General features: G+C 53.0%; 1 protein-coding gene across 11 annotated transcripts; it reads left to right on the top strand.

Moving 5' to 3' along the window:
• The first annotated feature begins 3,196 nt into the window (after positions 1-3,196).
• SH2D2A (SH2 domain containing 2A) lies at positions 3,197-13,818 on the top strand. Of its 11 annotated transcripts, none has more exons than XM_023214105.1 (10): positions 3,197-3,373; positions 3,956-4,044; positions 4,258-4,338; positions 4,826-5,010; positions 5,752-5,841; positions 6,030-6,198; positions 10,256-10,405; positions 10,576-10,863; positions 12,834-12,891; positions 13,491-13,818. In XM_023214105.1, exons 1-10 carry the CDS (start codon positions 3,340-3,342, stop codon positions 13,499-13,501), a joined length of 1,155 nt encoding a protein of 384 aa, XP_023069873.1. In that variant the 5' UTR covers positions 3,197-3,339; the 3' UTR covers positions 13,502-13,818. The 11 variants fall into 11 exon arrangements, with proteins under 11 accessions (XP_023069873.1, XP_023069866.1, XP_023069865.1 ...); XM_023214098.1 differs by having other exon boundaries at positions 12,721-12,891; XM_023214099.2 differs by having other exon boundaries at positions 3,199-3,373; positions 10,259-10,405; positions 12,721-12,891.
• The last annotated feature ends 4,914 nt before the right edge of the window (positions 13,819-18,732 follow it).

Raw genomic sequence — 18,732 nt, 5'->3', positions numbered from 1 at the left:
ACATGGCAAAACCCCATCTCTACAAAAAGTACAAAAATTAGCCGTATGTGGTGGTGCATGCCTGTAGTCCCAACTACTTGGGAGACTAAGGTGGGAGGATCGCTTGAGCCCAGGAGGTTGAGGCTGCAGTGAGCCGAGATCGTGCCACTGCTTTCCAGCTTGGGTGACAGAGTGAGACCCTGTTTCAAAAAATAAACAAATAAATAGATTGGGGAAGGACACCCTATTCAATAAAAGGTTCTGAGTAAACTGGAAAGCCACATGTAGAAGAATGAAACTGGTTCCCCGTTTCTCACCTTATAATAAAATCAACTCAAGATGGATTAAAGACTTAAATCTAAGGCCTGAAACCATAAAAATTCTAGAAGATAACATCCAAAAAACTCCTCTGAACATTGACTTAGGCAAATAATTCATGACTAAGACCCCAAAAGCAAATTCAACAAAAACAAAAAAATAAATAGATGGGGAACTAATTAAACTAAAAAGTTTCTGAATAGCAAAAAAAGTAATCAGCAGAGTAAACAGACAACCCACAGAGTGGGAGAAAACATTCTCAAACTGCATCCAACAAAGACTAGTGCCCAGAATCTCAAGGAACTCAAATCAGCAAGAAAAAAAACAAATAAGCCAGGCGTGGTGGCTCATACCTGTAATCCCAGAACTTTGGGAGGTTGAGGTGGGTAGATCACCTTAAGTCAGGAGTTCGAGACCAGCCTGACCAACATGGAGAAACCCCATCTCTACTAAAAATACAAAATTAGCCAGGCGTGGTGGCGTATGCCTGTAATCCCAGCTACTTAGGAGGCTGAGGCAGGAGCATCACTTGAACCTGGGAAGCGGAGGTTGTAGTGAGCCAAGATCGTGCCATTGTACTCCAGCATGGGCAACAAGAGTGAAACTCCATCTAAATAAAAATAAAAATAAAAAATAATAATCCCGGCCGGGCGCGGTGGCTCAAGCCTGTAATCCCAGCACTTTGGGAGGCCGAGACGGGCAGATCACGAGGTCAGGAGATCAAGACCATCCTGGCGAACACGGTGAAACCCCGTTTCTACTAAAAAATACAAAAAATTAGCAGGGCGAGGTGACGGGCGCCTATAGTCCCAGCTACTCAGGAGGCTGAGGCAGGAGAATGGCGTAAACCCGGGAGGCGGAGCTTGCAGTGAGCTGAGATCCGGCCACTGCACTCCAGCCCGGGCGACAGAGCGAGACTCCGTCTCAAAAAAAAAAAAAAGTAGAAATACCACTATTTCTAGCAATCCCACTACTGGGTGTCTATTCAAAGGAAAAGAAGTCCTTCTATAAAAAAGACACATGCACACACATGTTTATAGCAGCACAATTTGCAATTGCAAAGATATGAAACCAACCTAAGTGCCCATCAAGCAATGAGTGGATAAAGAAAATGTGGTATATCTGCATCATGGAATACTACTGAGCCATTAAAAGGAACGAAATAATGTCTTTTGCAGCAACTTGGTTGGAGCTGGAGGCCATTATTCTAAGTGGAGTAACTCAGGAATGGAAAACCAAATATCATATGTTCTCACTTATAAGTGGGAGCTAAGCTATGAGGACACGAAGGCATGAGAGTGATATAAGGGAATTTGGGGACTCGGGGGGAAGGTTAGGTGAAGAATAAAAGACTACATATTGGGGACAGTGTACACTGCTTGGGTGACAGGTGCATTAAAATCTCAGAAATCACCACCAGATAACTTATCCATGTAACCAAAACCCAACTGAACCCCAAAAACTATTAAAAATTTAGAACACTTTTTTAAAAGTAAGAAAATAGTACATAATATTTTGAAAAACAGTAAGTCTTGGCAAGTACATCTCCCCCACCTGACGTCTTGAGACAACATTTTTTTTCCTCTCTGAGTTCTCAGTATCAAGAACAGTGCACAGCACATAGTCATGAACCTTTGGCCTAAATCACAGTGAAATTAGTGAAAGGAAGTCTAGCTTCTAGTCCCAGCATTCATACCAACTTCTTAGCCACTGAAAGACCCTGGCCAAGGCACTCCTCTGAGCTTCTGGTAAATGGGGATAATGTTCCTGTCCCCTTCTTAGTTTGTGAAGATCAATTCAGAGAGAAACGGAATTGGTCCTTTGGTACGGTGGGAAGTCTAAGCACATTGAAAGTTTAAGACATCAGCACTGGCCAATGCAGTGGCTCACGCCTGTGGAGGTGAAGGTCGGTGGATCACTTGAGGTCAGGAGTTCAAGACCAGCCTGGCCAACATGGTGAAACACTGTCTCTACTAAAAATACAAAACTCAGCCAGGCGTGGTGGTGCAAGCCTGTAATCCCAGCCACTCAGGAGGCTGAGGCACAAGAATCCCTTGAACCTGGGAGGCGGAAGTTGCAGTGAGCTGAGATTATGTCACTGTAGTCCTGCTAGACTCTGTCTAAAAAAATAAAAGACATCAACAGTGATGTTATTAACAGCAACTGCTGATAGTGTTGATACTAATGATGACCAGCTTAGCTGGAGGAATTCTCCTTCCTTCCTCCAGGATTGCCTGGTTTTGCTCTAACTCAGTTCCATTATCTGCTGAATGATGGAATCCAGTCCCCCTCCTCTCTAACCCCTTGTCTCATAAATTTCTTTTTTTTATTATTAATTTTTAAAAATAGAGATGGGGTCTCACTGTGCTGCCCAGGGCTGATCATGAACTCCTGGGCTTAAGCAATCCTCTCGCCTGAGCCTCCCAAAGTACTGGGATTACAGGCGTGAGACACCATGCCCAGACTCATAGATTTCATATGTCCTCAAAAAGTCCTTCCAGAAGTCTAACCCACATCCTTCCTGTTGCAGCCCTGCCCCCTCCCTTCCTCATGTCTCCTCAAAGCATGACCCATAAGCACCTTGTGTGGCTTATCCTTGAGGCTGACATCCCCATTCCCACTGCTTAGAACAGGCCCAGAGGCAGAGTGGGAGATTTTCCAGAGAGAAAGAAATAGAAGCCAAGAGAGATGAGAGAGAGAGAAAGGGAAGTTCTAGTTTGGGGTGAGGGAGCAGAGAAAGAATCTGGAGGGATGAAGGTCAGGTAGCAGTAAGGACTTCCTAACACCTAAACACAGAGTGACACAGATACCCCCCACCGCTATACCACCGCTATCTACAGCTGCGTGGCTTCCGGGGGTGGGACAATCGTCTTAAGGCTTTCCATGACGTGGGTCCTCTGCCAGAACTAAGGCTGTGGGTAAGGCGACATTTCCTGCCCCTGGGGCCAGGGTGAAAGGAGAGATGATGAGTTGCTGAGTGTGCACACCTTTCCAGAGCACATACACACACCCTGCTCTGGGATCCCTTGTCAGGCTGTCCCCATGGAGTTCCCCCTGGCCCAGATATGTCCCCAAGGTAAGTGTGAAGTTGGAGGATATGGGTGGGAGGGGGCACCAAGACCCCCATCCCCCTGCCCTCCCTCCTGGGCTTGAGCTCCCACTTCAGGGATGAGGGGCCCCACTCTAAGCCAGAGCTGGCAAGGCTGAGAGGCAGGGCGACCACAACCCTGCCTGGGGCTCCGTGCCCACTCATCCCTGAGGATAAAGGTGACGGGGTTTTTTGAGCGCTTCTCAGACAGGAGAGAGGAGGGAGCAGGAGGATGAAGGGAGGAGGAGGCAGAAGATCCTGGACCAGAAGAAGGGCCTGCCCTGAAGTGATCTGCCTCCCTGGCCATCCGAAGGCCAGCCTGGCTCCCGTCTTCTCCTTCTAGGCACCTGGTGTCCCTGACAATCTCCTCTGGCAGCATGAGCCCCCCTCATGCCACCTTGGCTACTTATCCTCATGCCTGAGAAACTTCCCCGCTGCCCTTCTGCGTTTTTCCTGTCATTAAGACTGTCCCAGCCCCACAGATCCCTTGAACCTGGGAGGAGAGGTGGGAGGCAGAGTTAGACACAGTCCCCCTCTGAGAAACCCCAGCAGCCCTCTTTGTGCTCACAGGGAGTGACGAAGCCCCCATCCCGACCTTCAGCACCTTCCAGACCACGGACACGACCCACAGGAGCTGCCGGAACCTGGGCTACACTGCGGTGAGTAGAAACCTGGGGCGGCAGCGGGGTGCAGCTCCCTCATCTCTCCCACCCTCCCATGGGGAAGGACTTGCAGATGGACAAAGGCCAGCCCGAGAGAAGGCAGGAGTGATCCCGGTCTGCCAACGGGCTGGGGCACAGAGGGAAAGAACGAAAATGGGGAGTACCCCCTTCATGCACTGAGTCGCCCACTCACTCCTGTGGTGCTCCTAGGTCCTCTGGAAGCTCAGGCAGAGTCCACAGGTGACCAGGACGCAGCACATTGAGTCCCAGAAGCAGGCATCTGCCCTTTGTGTCAGTGACCTTCATTCAACCGGTGCATTCCACGTCTCAACCCTTCCCTCCCGCCCACTCAAGAATTTTCTCTGTGAACTAGCTCAGTCCCTCATATTGTGGAGTAAGCCCTCCCTCATTCTGGCCTTTAGCGTGACTTCCGGCATCATGTTCCTTCATCCTCCAGGCCAGGGAATGACTCTGTCCATCCGGAAGGCTGTGCTGCCTTTCCCGTCCCTCCTAGAGCACAGTGTGACAGCTCACTGCTGCTGGATTAAAAGCCCTCAGGACCCAGAGGGCAGAGGAAGGAGAGTCTCTGGAAGCCAGAACAGCTGGAGCTGAAGAAGGGACTTAAATTAGACTTTAGGAAGGACCTTCTGGGCAATCATACCCTAAAATAAACAGGAGAGGCTGGGTATGAGGAAAAGAAGGTGGCAGGTGGATCAAAGTCAGGAGAAGGCCCACCCATCATGCTGCTTCCCCCTCCTTGAACTCTTCCCTGATCCAGGCATCTCCCCAGGCCCTGGAGGCTGCCTCCATCCCAGGGAATGCTGAGAGGACAGAGGAGGTGCCTGGAGAAGGAAGCCTGTCCCTGCAGGCCGAGACCCGGGCTTGGTTCCAGAAGACCCAGGCCCACTGGCTCCTGCAGCATGGGGCAGCCCCTGCCTGGTTCCATGGCTTCATCACCCGGAGGTGAGTCATGGAGGAGGAAATTGGCCCAGACAGGGGCAGGGCAAGTCCTGGGTCTGGGTCCTGCTACCTGCCAGGAAGAGATGAGGCTCCCACTTCTACCAGTCTGGAGCAGATGGAGGTGCCCACTCCAGGCTCCCACTGCCAGAGTTTTCCAGGCCTTTCACTGAGGCATCTCTCCAGGGGAGATCATTGGAGAGGCTCCAGTCCAGGCCTCTCTGTGCCTCAGCTTCCCCTCTCTAGGCCCCATTATCCTCCTGTTCCTAAGGCCTCGAATGCTGGTATTTTCCACCTCTCTCTCCCTCCAGGCTTACTCCATCTTTATCTCCCAGCCCTCTTTTCTTCCACCATTGCAGATCCTCCCTCCTCCATTTCTCAGCCTCATTTCTCCCTATCTGTTTGTTCACCTCCTCAGTTCAGTTTTGACTTCTGAAATCTGGAAGTCCAACTACTTTCCCATCTCTGTTGCTGCAGTAGCAGCCCCTGCAGGCTGCGCTTCCAGGATGAGGCCAGGGGAGGAAGCTGGGGTCTCCTGAATGGGACCCCTGGCCCCTGTCCACGCCTAGTCCCTGCAGGGGGAGAACAGCTCCCACATGCTCTCTCTCCCCATCTCAACCCTAGCCTTTCTCTAGCCGTTCCAGCATGCTTGCTTGGGGGTAAGGGTTCCTCGTGAGAGCTGGGGAGACAGAGGCGAGGCTGGAAGTGTCAGAGCAGGTTTCGGCCCCCTCTCTCCGTCACCCACAGGGAGGCAGAGAGGCTGCTGGAGCCCAAGCCTCAGGGATGCTACTTGGTGCGGTTCAGCGAGAGCGCGGTGACCTTCGTGCTGACTTACAGGTGAGGGGCGAGGCCCCGCGCCAGGCGACAGAAGGCGGGGCTCGGGAGGGGCAGGGCTTGGGTCTGATCCCAGGAGGAGCCGAGCTTTTAGCTCAGTCCCCGGGCTGCTGAAAGTGGGGGTCACGCCTCGCGCTGGTGGCCCTGGCCGAGGAGTGGGAGATAGTCTGATCCCTAACGGCGCCCTCCAGGAGCCGGACTTGCTGCCGCCACTTCCTGCTGGCCCAGCTCGGGGACGGGCGCCACGTGGTGCTGGGCGAGGACAGCGCCCACGAACGGCTGCAGGACCTGCTGCGGCACTACACGGCGCACCCGCTCAGCCCCTACGGGGAGACGCTCACCGAGCCGCTGGCCCGCCAGGTACGCGCCCCGGGCCCTGACCAGAGAGCCCAGGGTCTCAGGCCAGCGCCCCCTCCCCGCCCCCCGACTCAGAGCCCAGGCGCCGGACGTGGCACCAGGCACTTTCTCATCCCAGAACACCAGCCGGGCATGCCTCCCTTACCCAGGCATCTTCATCTTCGTGAGAGGGTGGCAGGCCCTTCGAGAAATACCAGTGCTGGGGGGTCCGTCCTTAAGAGACCAGCCTAGCCATACCGAGATAGAGGGGCAAGGAGAGACCAGGGGCACACAGAGTCATTTGGGGTTTTGTTTTTTGTTTTGTTTTGTTTTAGACAGAGTCTCGATCTGTCCCGCAGGCTGGAGTGCAGTGGGGTGATCTTTTCTCCCTGCAAACTCCACCTCCTGGGTTCAAGTGATTCTCCTGCCTCAGCCTCCTGAGTCAGCTTCCCCTCTCTAGGCCCCATTATCCTTCTGTCCCTAAGGCTTCGAATGCTGGTATTTTCCATCTGGTATTTTGAGCTTTGACGTCTGAAATCTGGAAGTCCAACTACTTTCCCATCCCTGTTGCTGCAGTAGCAGCCCCTGCAGACTGGTCTTCCAGGATGAGGCCAGGAGAGGATGCAGGGGTCTCCTGAATGGGACCCCTGAGTAGCTAGGATTACAGGCATGAGCCACTGCGCCCAGCCTAGTCTTTTGTTTTTAATAAAAGAGATATTTATGGAGTAATTAGGGCCTACCAACTGCTGGCAGGCCCTGAAAATAGACCCATGAAGAAGACAGACAGATGGGTCTCAAACTCACAAAGCCTACTTTCCAGCAGTAAAAATGGACAAGTAATAGAAATCCAGTGTGGAGAATGTGATTCAGAAGGAAATACAGGGTACCATTTAGCCTAGCAGGCAGCGGTGCACAAGTTCAGGCAGTGCTGAGGGACCACTGGGTGCCACGCAACCTTCTGGGCACTGGAAAAACAGCAGTGAACTTAAAGGACTGGAATATCTTCGCCTTCAAGAGCTTCCATTCTAGAAGGAGGAGGCAGACAAGTGAGTAATACAGAAAACAAGCAAAGAAGACAGAGTCTGTCTAGTAATGATAAGTACACACTGACAAGAAAACCAAACAGCTCCACCAGCAGCTCCACCTTCTAGGCAGACCCAGCCTCCAGCCTCCTCATGCCTCCCGGAGGCACCCACCTCTGCTACCCTGGCCCAGGCTGCCATCATTTCATGTGAAATATTGTTGAAGAATGACAGGGTTGGGGCTGTTCTACACAGGGTGTCAGGGAAGGTCACTCTGGTAAGCGGACATCTGAATAGAGGCCTGTATGAAATAGGAGAAGAGCCATGCAGACAACTGGAGGAAAGGCATTCTCAGCAGCGGGCACAGCAGGTGCAAAGGCCCTGAGGCAGGAGGAGACTTGCTGTGTCTGAGGAATGATGGGAGCAGAGAGGAAGCTAGCATGGGTGGATCGAGTGACTGAAGGATAGAGAAGTAGGAGATGAGATCAGAGGGGTGAGGGAGGGGGGCGCTGTAGACTCTTGTATGCATTTGGAGTTTTATTCTGAGCGCGACGAGATGGCACTGGAGAGTTACAAGCTGAGGGGTGACATGGCCTGGCAAGTTTCAGGAGAGGCAATATTTCACATGAAATGATGGCAGCCTGGGTCAGGGTAGCAGAGGTGGGTGCCTCCAGGAGGCATGAGAAGGGTGGAGGCTGGGTCTCCTTAGAAGGTGGAGCTGCTGGGTTTTTGTGGGATTGGATGAGGAGTGTGAAAAGATGGACTTGTCATTGACTGAGACGAGGAAAGTTCTAGGAGGAACATGTCCGGGCAGGGGGGGAAGGTCAGGAGTTCTGTTTTCTACACATGCAGTTCAGCATGGAGATGTCAAGTAGGCAGCTGAAATTCAGAGTCTGGGGACCAGGACAAAGCGATGGGCTGCAGACAAATATTGAGAGTCACCAGCACTCAGAGGGACCTAAAACCTTTAGGAGGGGTGAAATCTCACTCAGAAGTCAGTGTAGGGGGGGAAGGAAATGAAGCCCAAGTCTCCAGCATGTAGAGGTTGCAGAAACGAGGGTGAACTGACAAAGAAAACTGAGCAGAGCACTCAGAAAGAGAGGAGAAAAGCCAGAAGAGTGTGATGCTCTGGAAGCCAAGTGAAGAAAGTGAGTGAAGGCAGGTGAGGGCAGAGGGTGCAATTGACACTGGGTTTGACAGAGAGGAGGTCATTGGTGACCTAGACAAGAAGAGTTTCACAGAACTTAATTTGGGTCAGTTACAACAAGTGGGGACAGTGCCTGTGGTCACTGCCTCTTTTGTGAGGAACAGGCAGAGACCTGAGATTCATAGAGCATGGGGAAGTCTGGGGGTGAGGAGGAGCCAGCCTGACCTGAGAAGGCTGAAGGCAGAGCTGTAGAAGTCTGAGGTCACACAGAGTCTTGTCACTCAAGCTCTCAGGATTCTGACTTATCCTGGGGCAATGGGTAACACCCAAGGATTGCTAGGGGAGTTTCTGTAGGATTGCTCTGCTCGAAGACCGGAGAGTGGGTTGGAAGGGCAAGACGATGCAGGGGGAGGAGTCAAGAGGCCTCAACTAGGGTGCTGGCCGTGTGCATGGAGAAAAGTACTCAGATGTGAACAATATTTAGACAGTGGAAGGAGCAGGACTTGTGTTTGATTTCATGTCGAGAGGGAGGAGGTGGAGGCATCAAGGCTGACTCCTAAGGTGCTGTTTCGGCAGCAGGGTGGAGGTGCTACTTTTTATTCAGGAAGGAGATGCTGAGAGAGGCGGGGGTTAGGGCAGGAAAAGGAATTCTTTGGATTCCATAGTACACCTGCAGTACACCTCCCGATGGAGACGTGCACTTGGTGGATTGCAGGAGCACAAGAAAAGCCCTGTGACCTTAGCCTACACTGGCAGCAGGCATGGGGACAGCATTCATGGACCAAGGGCTAACACTGAACTGAAAGCACACCGTCTGCGAGATGGAACCATCCCACCTGGGGCTCCTCTCTCCTGAGGTGGTCTCTGCCCTTAAAAATTTTAGCTTACGGCCAGGCGCAGTGGCTCACATCTGTAATCCCAGCACTCTGAGAGGCCAAGGTGGAGGATCACCTGAGGTCAAGAGTTCGAGACCAGTCTGGCCAACGTGACAAAACCCCATCTCTACTGAAAAATACAAACATTAGCTGGGTGTGGTGGTGGGTGCCTGTAATCCCAGCTACTTGGGAGGCTGAGGCAGGAGAATCTCTTGAACCCAGGAGGTGGAGGTTACAGTGAGCCGAGATTGTGCCACTGCACTCCAGCCGGGATGACAGAATGAGACTTGGTCTAAAAAAAAAACAACAACAACAAAAAACTTCAGGTTGTATCGCCATAAATTAACCAGCGGTACAGAATTAAACACAAGCACAGCTGTCATGGAGATTGGTCCCCATGCCAATAATTTTTCAGCTAAAGATGTGTAAAACCATATTGCATTTTCACGACCACAGGCACAAATGGAATCTGGCCTTGCCCTGTGATCCAGATGAAATTAAGTTTAATGCAGCCAAGTGTGGTGGCTCACACCTGTAATCCTAAAACTCAGGAAGGCTGAGGTGGGAGGATCATTTGAGCCCAGGAGTTCAAGACCAAGCCTGGGCAATATACTGAGACCCCATCTCTACAGAAAATGAAAACAGTTAGCCGGGGTGGTGGCGCATGCCTGTAGTCCCAGCTACTTGGGAGGCTGAGGCAGGAGGATAGCTTGAGCCCAGGAGATCAAGGCTGCAGCGAGCTGAGACTGCACCACTACACTTCAGCCTGGGCAACAGAGTGAGACTCTATCTCAAAAAAGAAAAACTTTAATGCTAGATATGGCCTGTGACCAGAGCTTACCACTGCCTCCATCCGACCCTGGATCTCCTCCCTGTCACCATACCCTCTTCCTCATCCAGGGAACCCAGCCCAGGCCAAATTTCTGTGCCCCTCCCCCTTCCACCATCCTCCACTTCGACTGGATTATTTTGTCCTCCTGATCACCTCCCCCTCCCCCAGTGCTCCACCAAGTCCCTCAGACCTCATTCTTTCCCAGCAGACTCCTGAGCCTGCAGGACTTCCCCTGAGGACCGAAGGATCAAACTCTGGAAGCAAAAGCCAGGACCCAAACCCCGAGTACAGCCCAGTCATCAAACAGGGGCAAGCCATAGTCCCAATGCAGAAAGAAGCGGCCGGGGAGAAGGAGGTATCGGGTTGGAGGGGCTGAGGAAGCTGGAGGACAGGCCTGCGAGGGGGTGCAGGCAGCGGGGAGGAGGAGGGGCCTAGCGGGGGCAGAGGCTCAGGCTGGGAGTTACCGTGGGGCTTTAACCCTGCTTCCCTCACCCCACTCCTCCCTGGCCTCACCTTCTCTCCCAGCCCTCCCAGCCACTCAGGCCCAAGCCTCCCATTCCTGCCAAACCTCAGCTGCCCCCAGAAGTTTACACAAGCCCTGTTTCACGACGCCTCCCGGCCCCACCCCCTAAGCCCTCCAATCCTATCTACAACGAGCCTGATGAACCCATAGCCTTCTACGCCATGGGCCGGGGCAGCCCCGGGGAAGCCCCCAGCAACATCTATGTGGAGGTGGAAGATGAGGGCCCACCCATCACCCATGGGCACCCTGCCCTACGGAAGAGCCAGTCCAGGCCTGTCCCAGGAGGCCAGGTAAACTGGTGTGCAGGGAAAGGTGGGTTCGAGAAGGTCTCCCTGCAGGTAGATGGGGGAAGGTGAAGAAGGTGTTCAGAGTGGATGCCTGGGGCAGGGCGAGGGGCAGAGGTGTGAGGTGATGTGGGAAGGACAGAATGATCCAGGTGCCAGCCTCCCTTCTCCAGCCCAGAGACTGCCCCCTCTTCTCCCCAGAGTCACTCAGTCCTCATCTTTGTCAAGCCCCCATGCCCTCCTACCTCACAGAGAAAACAGAGGCCCCCAGGCAGGGTGCCCCTTCACCTCCCCCATCGAGGCTTTTTTGATCTGTGTCCATCTTGTCCTGCAGGCCCTCTTCGGATGCACTTGGGCTGACCCCACCCCGTGCCTCTCTGGCTCTCTCCCCTGGCCTTCACGGCCCTGTTGTCCTGGAGAAAAAGAGCACTTGGGGTCCCTTATGTCATCTCAGTAAACTCAGAGGAGGGGGACTCTGCTCTCCCAGCTCCTTCTGTGTACTCCCTGTCTCCCTCTTCCTTCTCCTCAGACCTAAGTGTGCTTGCCTACCCTTCAAGTCAGTACCTCATGCCATGGGTTAGCCCCAGCAGCCATCCTACCCTCTCCCTTGGCCTCTGCGGCCCTCCCAAAGCCCTTCCCCAGCCTCTCTCCTCAGACCCTTCCCCACCCTCCCTCCCTGCTGGTGCCCCAGGCTCCCCGCTCAGCCTGAGCCTGCTTGTCCTCACCCACACCCCTGCCAACACCTGCTGTCCTAGAGCTGACGTCACCTGTCCATCTCTCCATCCGAACTTCTCTCCAAGCTTCTGGTCAGTTCCCCCCAGCATCCCTCAGCCCTTCAAACTCAACACAGCCAACACCACTGTCACCCTTGCCCTCCAAACAGCTCGGTCCCATGTTTCCTGTCCTGATTGCTAACTCTCTAGCCACCCAGCTAGCCAAGTCAGAGTCCCAGGGCTCCCTCAGCACTGCTCCTTCTTCACTCCCCCAGTAAGCCACTCATTCATGCCGGATCTCTTCCTAAGTATATTTTTCCTTTCCCCAGCTCCAGCCTCCATCATTGGGGTCTGGCTTTGTCACCCAGGCTGGAGTGTAGTGGCACTACCATAGCTCACTGCAAACCTGAACTCCTGGGTACAAGTGATCCTCCCGCCTCAGCTGAGATTACAGGCTCGAGCCACCTCACCTGGCTCCCGAGAGCTTCTTAACTGGTTTCCTAGCCACCATACTTGCCACTTCTGATCCACTCTGCACCAAAAAAGCCAGAATGGTCTTGCTGAAGCAGCTGCCTGGCCCGTGATGCACTCTAGACTTGGGTGAGAGGGGGTCTCACCTCCTTAGCGTTACCACCAGCCGCTCCCATTCTCCTAGAATGATTCATATTTCTCTAAACCAAGTGGTTTCAAGCCTCCTGGGGTTTGCACCCACCAGTATCTCTGCCTATAGCGACTTCCTGCAAGCTCATCCTCCCGCTGCCTGGCAACTTTCTAATCATCCTTCAAGACCAGCTTTCCCTTCTCAGAGGCCACAGAGGCCACCCCCTGTGCCTTACACACACCTGCCATGACACAGATCACATGAGACACCTATCTCTTCCCATCTCCTTCTCTCTGTCCCTTCCCTAGTTTAGAGTGTGAGCTCCCTGAAGGGACGGCTGGGACTTACCCATCTGTTTCCAAAGCACCCAGCCCAGTGCCTGGCACAGAGCAGGTGCTCAGGAAATGTTTGTTGAATTGATGAATGACAGGAGTTTATACACCCTCTCTGGAAGCCAAAGTCTGTTCAGATCAGATGTCTTGAGACTGCAGGTACACCTAGAAGGCAGAGGGTAGAGGGTGTGACCTAGAACTGTCCTTCTCTCTGTAGAATACAGGTGGCTCCCAGCTGCATTCTGAGAACTCTGTGATTGGGCAAGGCCCTCCCCTGCCCCACCAGCCCCCACCCGCCTGGAGACACACCCTCCCCCACAATCTTTCTAGACAGGTGCTTCAGGACAGAGGACAGGCATGGCTCCCTCTTGGGCCTCCTCAGTAGGTGGTAAGTCTGAGCTTGGTGACGATAACTTGGAGTATAAGGTCCAGAGACCTTCACACACACCTGGCACCCTTCTCAGGAAATGTGGATGGAATAAACCATAGTTGATCAAAGCTGGAAAGGACCTCAGCCATCATCAATTGCAAGGATGGCAAAGAGGTGTCATCTTGCACGCCAACTCCAATCCATTGGTCGTGGCTGCCTAGAGTGCTGCATTGGAAAGGATGTTAAGGTTATATCTGAACTCAGCAGAAAAAAATCACATGATTGATTAGTGATGTCTGGCATGGGTAAGGGCGGGAGGATGAGCAGCATTACATTTGTCCTTACTGATCAAATTCAACTCCCTCACTATGCAGAAAAGAAAACAGCCTGAGAGGGACAGTGACTTGGGCAAAGTCAAGGACTAGAACCCAGGCTTCCTGATTCCCCATTTAGTACTCTGTTCCTTACCACACATCCACAAACTCCAGTCCATAGGAAACATCAGAGATTTCCTGAAACAGGAAGTCTGGCCACTTCCAGAGTTCTACTGCATGGAGGCCTGGGTGCTTGCTGGGTCCCCTCCTATGGATCCTGGCTTAACTCTGTCCCCCTGACAGGTCCGGCCTGACCCCCAACAAAGAAGCCTGGAGGTCAGAGAAGCAAATGTGGAGCCTCTCCCTCCTAAGAGATCCCAAGAATCCAATGGCTCAGTCCTTGATGATCTAAGACAGCAAAGAAGTATGCGAGGAGGGCCCTGCTGGCTCCCACTGTCCTGGTTTCTCCTCCTGGAGTCTAATTTCCTTGGCCCTCTGAGCCCTTGAGTCTGGGCCCTGGTCCAATGCTGCTGTTGTCTGAGGAATGGTTTGGTGAGAACAGATGTTAGAACTTGTTTGTTGATTCTTGTCTGGCTAATAAATCATCACCAACTGCCTTCCCCTACAGGGATTCAAGTCCTCCAGGCTCCTTCTGTCTCTGTCTCTGACTTTCTCTCTCTCATACTGTGGAAGGCAAGGGGTTGAACTGCGACTGCAGTGAGGGTGGAAGGGCTTGAGGATTGACAGACACCAAGGCCAGGGACACAAGACCTCTGCAAAGTATTCCTTCTCTGGCTGGGATGGGTTGAGTAGGCAGCCAGGGACATAGAGGTGGCTGCACCACTTGAGGCATAAAGAAAGAGGGGCAGAGAGCTGAGCAGTTGAGGGACAGCCCCTTCGCCTCCTCTGCAACCCCCCTGCCAAGTACAGGACTGGAGAGGAGGAAGATGTGTGTGTGAGCCCCTTAAGAGGACAGGAATCCTCTTGACTGGCTCCAGGTCTCTCATCTTCCTAGCCTCTTGGGCTTAGGCCCTTTGCCTCAATCAGGACCCCATTCTCTCCCGTATCCCTCTTGCTTCCCCCTTCTCTGCCCAGAACCACTTCAGAGCCAGCCTCCTGTTCCCATGCAAAGCTCTGGGGCTCTGGCGTATGCCCTGGGCCTTACTTTTGTCTCAGACTGCGGACTTCCTTTTTTTGTTTTTTTTTTGTTTTTTTTAAAGACAGGGTCTCGCTCTGTCGCCCAGACTGGAGTATAGTGGCATGATCATAGCTTACTGCAGCCTTGAACTCCTGGGCTCAAGGGATCCTCCTGCCTTAGCCTCCCAAGTTGCTGGGACTACAGGTGCCCACCACCAAGCCCGGCTGGGCATGGTGGCTCACGCCTGTAATCCCAGCACTTTGGGAGGCCGAGGTGGGCAGATCACCTGAGGTCAGGAGTTTGAGACCAGCCTGGCCAATTTGGTGAAACCCCACCCATCTCTACTAAAACTACAAAAGTCAGTCAGGCGTGATGGCACATGCCTGTCATCCCAGCTACTCAAGAGACTGAGGCAGGAGAACTGCTTGAACCCGGGAGGCAGAGGTTGCAGTGAGCCAAGATTGCACCACTGTACTCCAGCCTGGGTGACAGAGAAAGACTCCGTCTTGGGGGAAAAATAAAAATAAATAAATAAATAAATAAAAATTATAGAGAGAGGGTCTCACTATATTGCCAGAGCTGGTCTCAAACCCCTGGCCTCAAGCTATATTCCTGTCACAGCCTCCTGAAATGCTGGGATTAAAGGCATGAGCCACCATGACCAGCCAGACAGGGGCTTTCTAAGGCAGGGCGGTGTCTGCCCCTGGATCATCCTCAGGGCTCAGAGCAGAGACGGCCCCTCCAGAGCTGCCCAGGCCTGGGGACTCCTGTGGTCCCATCTGCGCAGCCTGTTCTTTTCACACTCATTCCTATAAGAGTCTAGTCCAGGCAATCAGCACCTGTCAGGGCCCCTGTACCTACCTGAGGCACAGGAATCTTCCAGACCATTTCCTTAAGCCATAGTCCCTAAGCCTGGGCACTGCCACCACCACACCACCCCCAGCCTGGCCCAGGTGCCAGCTCCAGTGACTGGCCAATTCCCCTCCTTTCCACTCCAGTGCTAATCAGCTTAAGGAGAAATATGGTTGCTGAGTCAACAGAGTTGGGGTTCCACTTCCCTTTGTTTAGACCTCAGATCTAAATGCCCTCCTGAGCAAGAGGAGAGGTGGGGAGAGAGGCAGAGGGGCAGGGAGGGAGGAGCAGAGGACTTTGCTGAAATCAGAGAGGAGGCCGAAAGTGCCAGAAAGGTCTCAGATTAGACGCAGGGAGTCAGTTACCTCGTGGCTGATTCCTTGGGGCAGGGGAGGAGGCAGAAAAGAGTGGCATATTTATTGTACAGCAAGAGACAGAAATCAGAAAGTCAGAAAATAGATTTCCCCAGACTTTGGGGTGTAACAGAATGGGCAGGTGTGGGGAGGGGGCCAGAAATGCCTAGTGACCCACTTGGTGTTTCTAGAGGAGAAAGCCTGGGGCAGAACAGGGGCAGGAGCAAAGCCAGGGGCAGAGCAGGACCTAGGGACCCTCTTCTTCCTTCTGTGACTCCACAGAGCACGTGGTGGACACACCAAAGGGGTGGTGGAGCTCGGATGAACCTATGGCATCAAGAGCCGTGGGTCTGTTGTGGCGCTGTGCTAACTAGTTGTGCAATCTTCAGCAGGGGAACCCTTTTGCTGTGCCACTGCTCCCTCCATTCTTTATGCATGGAGATAATGCCTCATTTGCACACAGGGTCTCATTGCACACAGATGAGACCATGCAAGTGAAGGGCTTTGAAAAGCAGTACTGCTGGGTCCAGAAGGGACTTCAGAGACCCTTAATGACAGAGTTTTTGGCTCAACTAAAGAGGAAACTGAGGTCTAGAGAGGGGAGGTGACAGGGAGCCAAAGGCAGTAAGGCCCAGGGCCCAGATCTTGTCGTCCCAACCCAGGGTTCCTCTTAATACCACGGGGCCCCTCCTAGGCTAAAGGATAAGGTCCCAGTCCTGCTGAGGGCCACAGCTGCAGGCCCAGCCCTCAAGACCAAGGTGGTGGAACCTCCCTCCCATTCACGAGGGGCACCCCTGCACGATCCCGCTGACTTTACTCCAAGCTGAGGCCTGGGGCTGCGGTGAGACCTCAGGAGGGAGAAGTTGAGTAACTTGTACAGGAAAAGCGAACTGGGGCGATTATGCTGAAGGAGACTCCACATGCCAAGGCGGGGAGGGCATTTCTCACCGACAGTCTTCCCATGGTCATTCCATCCCTCCTCCTGCCTCCTCCAGGTAGAGCCTCTCTGGCTGAGCCCACTGTTTTAACTGTGAAGGGGCAACCTCTCACCCTGTCACAGCACATGGAAGACCTTGCTGTGAGCAGAGAGCACTGCTTCCATTACAGGGTCCAGCTTTGTCCTCCAGCCCCTGCCCCTTCAGTTCCATGCCTTACCCTGATGGCTCTTTCCTGCTCCAGCCTCCCCTGAGCTGCCCCTTTCATCCTATCTGCTCCCTCAACTAATGCAGCACAGTCTCAGTAAGGTGATCTGTGACTGGCTCAGGGGCTTCTCAGGGAGACTGAAGAGCTAACATCCCATCCCATGAACCCACTCAGGGAGGGGTGGGGCTGGTCATCACTGAGTCCTCACCTGAAAGAAAGCTAAACTTAGGCCGGGCGCGCTGGGCGCGGTGGCTCACGCCTATAATCCCAACACTTAGGGAGGCCGAGGCAGGTGGATCACCTGAGGTCGGGAGTTCGAGACCAGTCTGGCCAACATGGTGAAACCCAGTCTCTACTAAAAATACAAAAAAATTAGCCGAGCACGGTGGCATGCGCCTGTGATCCCAGCTACTCAGGAGAATCACTTGAACCCGGAAGGCAGAGGTTGCAGTAAGCCAAGATTGCACCACTGCACTCCAGCCTGGGCGACACAGAGAGATTCCACCTCAAAAAAAGAAAAAGAAAGCTGAACCTAGAGGGAAAGGGGTAAAAAGGGGCAGACGGGAGCACGCAGCCCAGAATTTTCCAGCATCCTTGCCACTTCCCCCAGGCCCCACTGAACTTTAACCACTCCGTACATTGGGGCTTCTTGGACAGCGAGCTCAGCACCCCAGCTAGAGTGCAGATGTGGCTGGGCCCCTCCGAAGGGGACAGCGGTGTTGCAGAGGCACTAAAACACCCTCATTACGACAACCACATCATCTCTGTGAGGGTTCTAAGTCTGATCCTTGCAGACCTCAGCTTCTCCAGCTCTACTGTCCTGGTCAATGTGACACTGCACATCCAGCTTTGCCCCGGCCCCACCAACATCTTCCAGGGCTAACTGGATCCATTTCTGACCAAGGCCTTCACATCTTTCTCCTTCTGCCCCTTGGCTGTTGCTGCCATGCTAATTTTAACCAAGTTATCACTCTTATTTCTCCCTCATTCTGTCTCTGTCTTCTGTTCATCAGAACTTGAGGCTACCACCTCCAGGAAGCCCTCCCAAATGAAGTCTATCCGTTTTCTAATTGTTAGTTATTTCTCAGTGACCAGGAAATTCCAACCACCAAATAAAATGCCATCTTTGGTAGGACTAAAAAGTGGCTTTAAAAAAAATGTGGCTTAAGCCTCTTGAGTGAACTGAAGGAAGTGGGAGGCAAGAGGACCCTTATAGGTATCTAGCCCAATTCTGTCCATTTCCAGACCAGGGAGTCTCCCTCTCACCATCTTCTGCTTCGCAGCCCAGAGCACTTCCACCTACATCATGAAACAGCCCCTAAAATGAGAAAGTTGAATTACTGAATCCCAGGAGCGTGGCGACTCATATGGTTAGGGCTGCATCTGTAGCATACTGGATATAAGAAAGGAAGCACTGGATTCATTGGAACCTAAGATTTTAGGCCCTGCTGAGCACACCTCACCACCTGTGACACCCCAGAGGGGCAGATCTCAGCCCTGACCCCCAGTGCCTCTGTGAACACTGGGGAGCATGGTAGGGCTGAAGCTCCTTGCTGGTCTTAACTGGATGCACAGATCTGGACAACTACAGCCTGAGTGTCCCTGTGGGATGCAGGAGCCCTGTCTGGCTCCAGCCCGAAGTAGGTCAGATTTCAGATAAGCGGGTGGTTTTCCTGTAAGTGATGAAACCCTCTCTGTACTTAATGAGAAACAGACTCCTCAACTTACCCCAGCACACAAAACCAGAGGCTTGGTGAGGTTTCTAACTTCTGCCTCTTCCTTCCCATCCCCAGGTCTCCACCACATACCTCAAATGCCCCAATGGCCTTAGCCTCCCCTCTCTGTCACCAGGACTGCCAAACACTAATTCTTCCCAGTGTTTTCCAGCAACAGTACACTCAAGCGTCTATTTCTGGTCAACAGCTCCTCCACCTGACATCCAAGGCTCTCTTGTAGGAGTTTCCTCAACGCTACTTTCCTGCAGGAAACCACAGCAGCTAAGCCCTACTGGAATCCTGATACCCTTAGCCATATTTTTCAGTGGTGGTTTGCAGTATGA

This window comes from Piliocolobus tephrosceles, chromosome 1 (genome assembly GCF_002776525.5).
Source record: "Piliocolobus tephrosceles isolate RC106 chromosome 1, ASM277652v3, whole genome shotgun sequence".
NCBI classification, from domain to species: domain Eukaryota; kingdom Metazoa; phylum Chordata; class Mammalia; order Primates; family Cercopithecidae; genus Piliocolobus; species Piliocolobus tephrosceles.
This window is presented reverse-complemented; position numbering and strand designations above follow the sequence as displayed.

Coding starts and splice junctions, on each gene's coding strand:
- SH2D2A (XM_023214095.1), top strand. CDS start 3,340: ATGGAGTTCCCCCTGGCCCAGATATGTCCCCAAG. Junction 5,842..6,029: donor ACCTTCGTGCTGACTTACAG/GTGAGGGGCGAG, acceptor GGCGCCCTCCAG/GAGCCGGACTTGCTGCCGCC. Junction 10,406..10,575: donor AAGCGGCCGGGGAGAAGGAG/GTATCGGGTTGG, acceptor CTTCTCTCCCAG/CCCTCCCAGCCACTCAGGCC.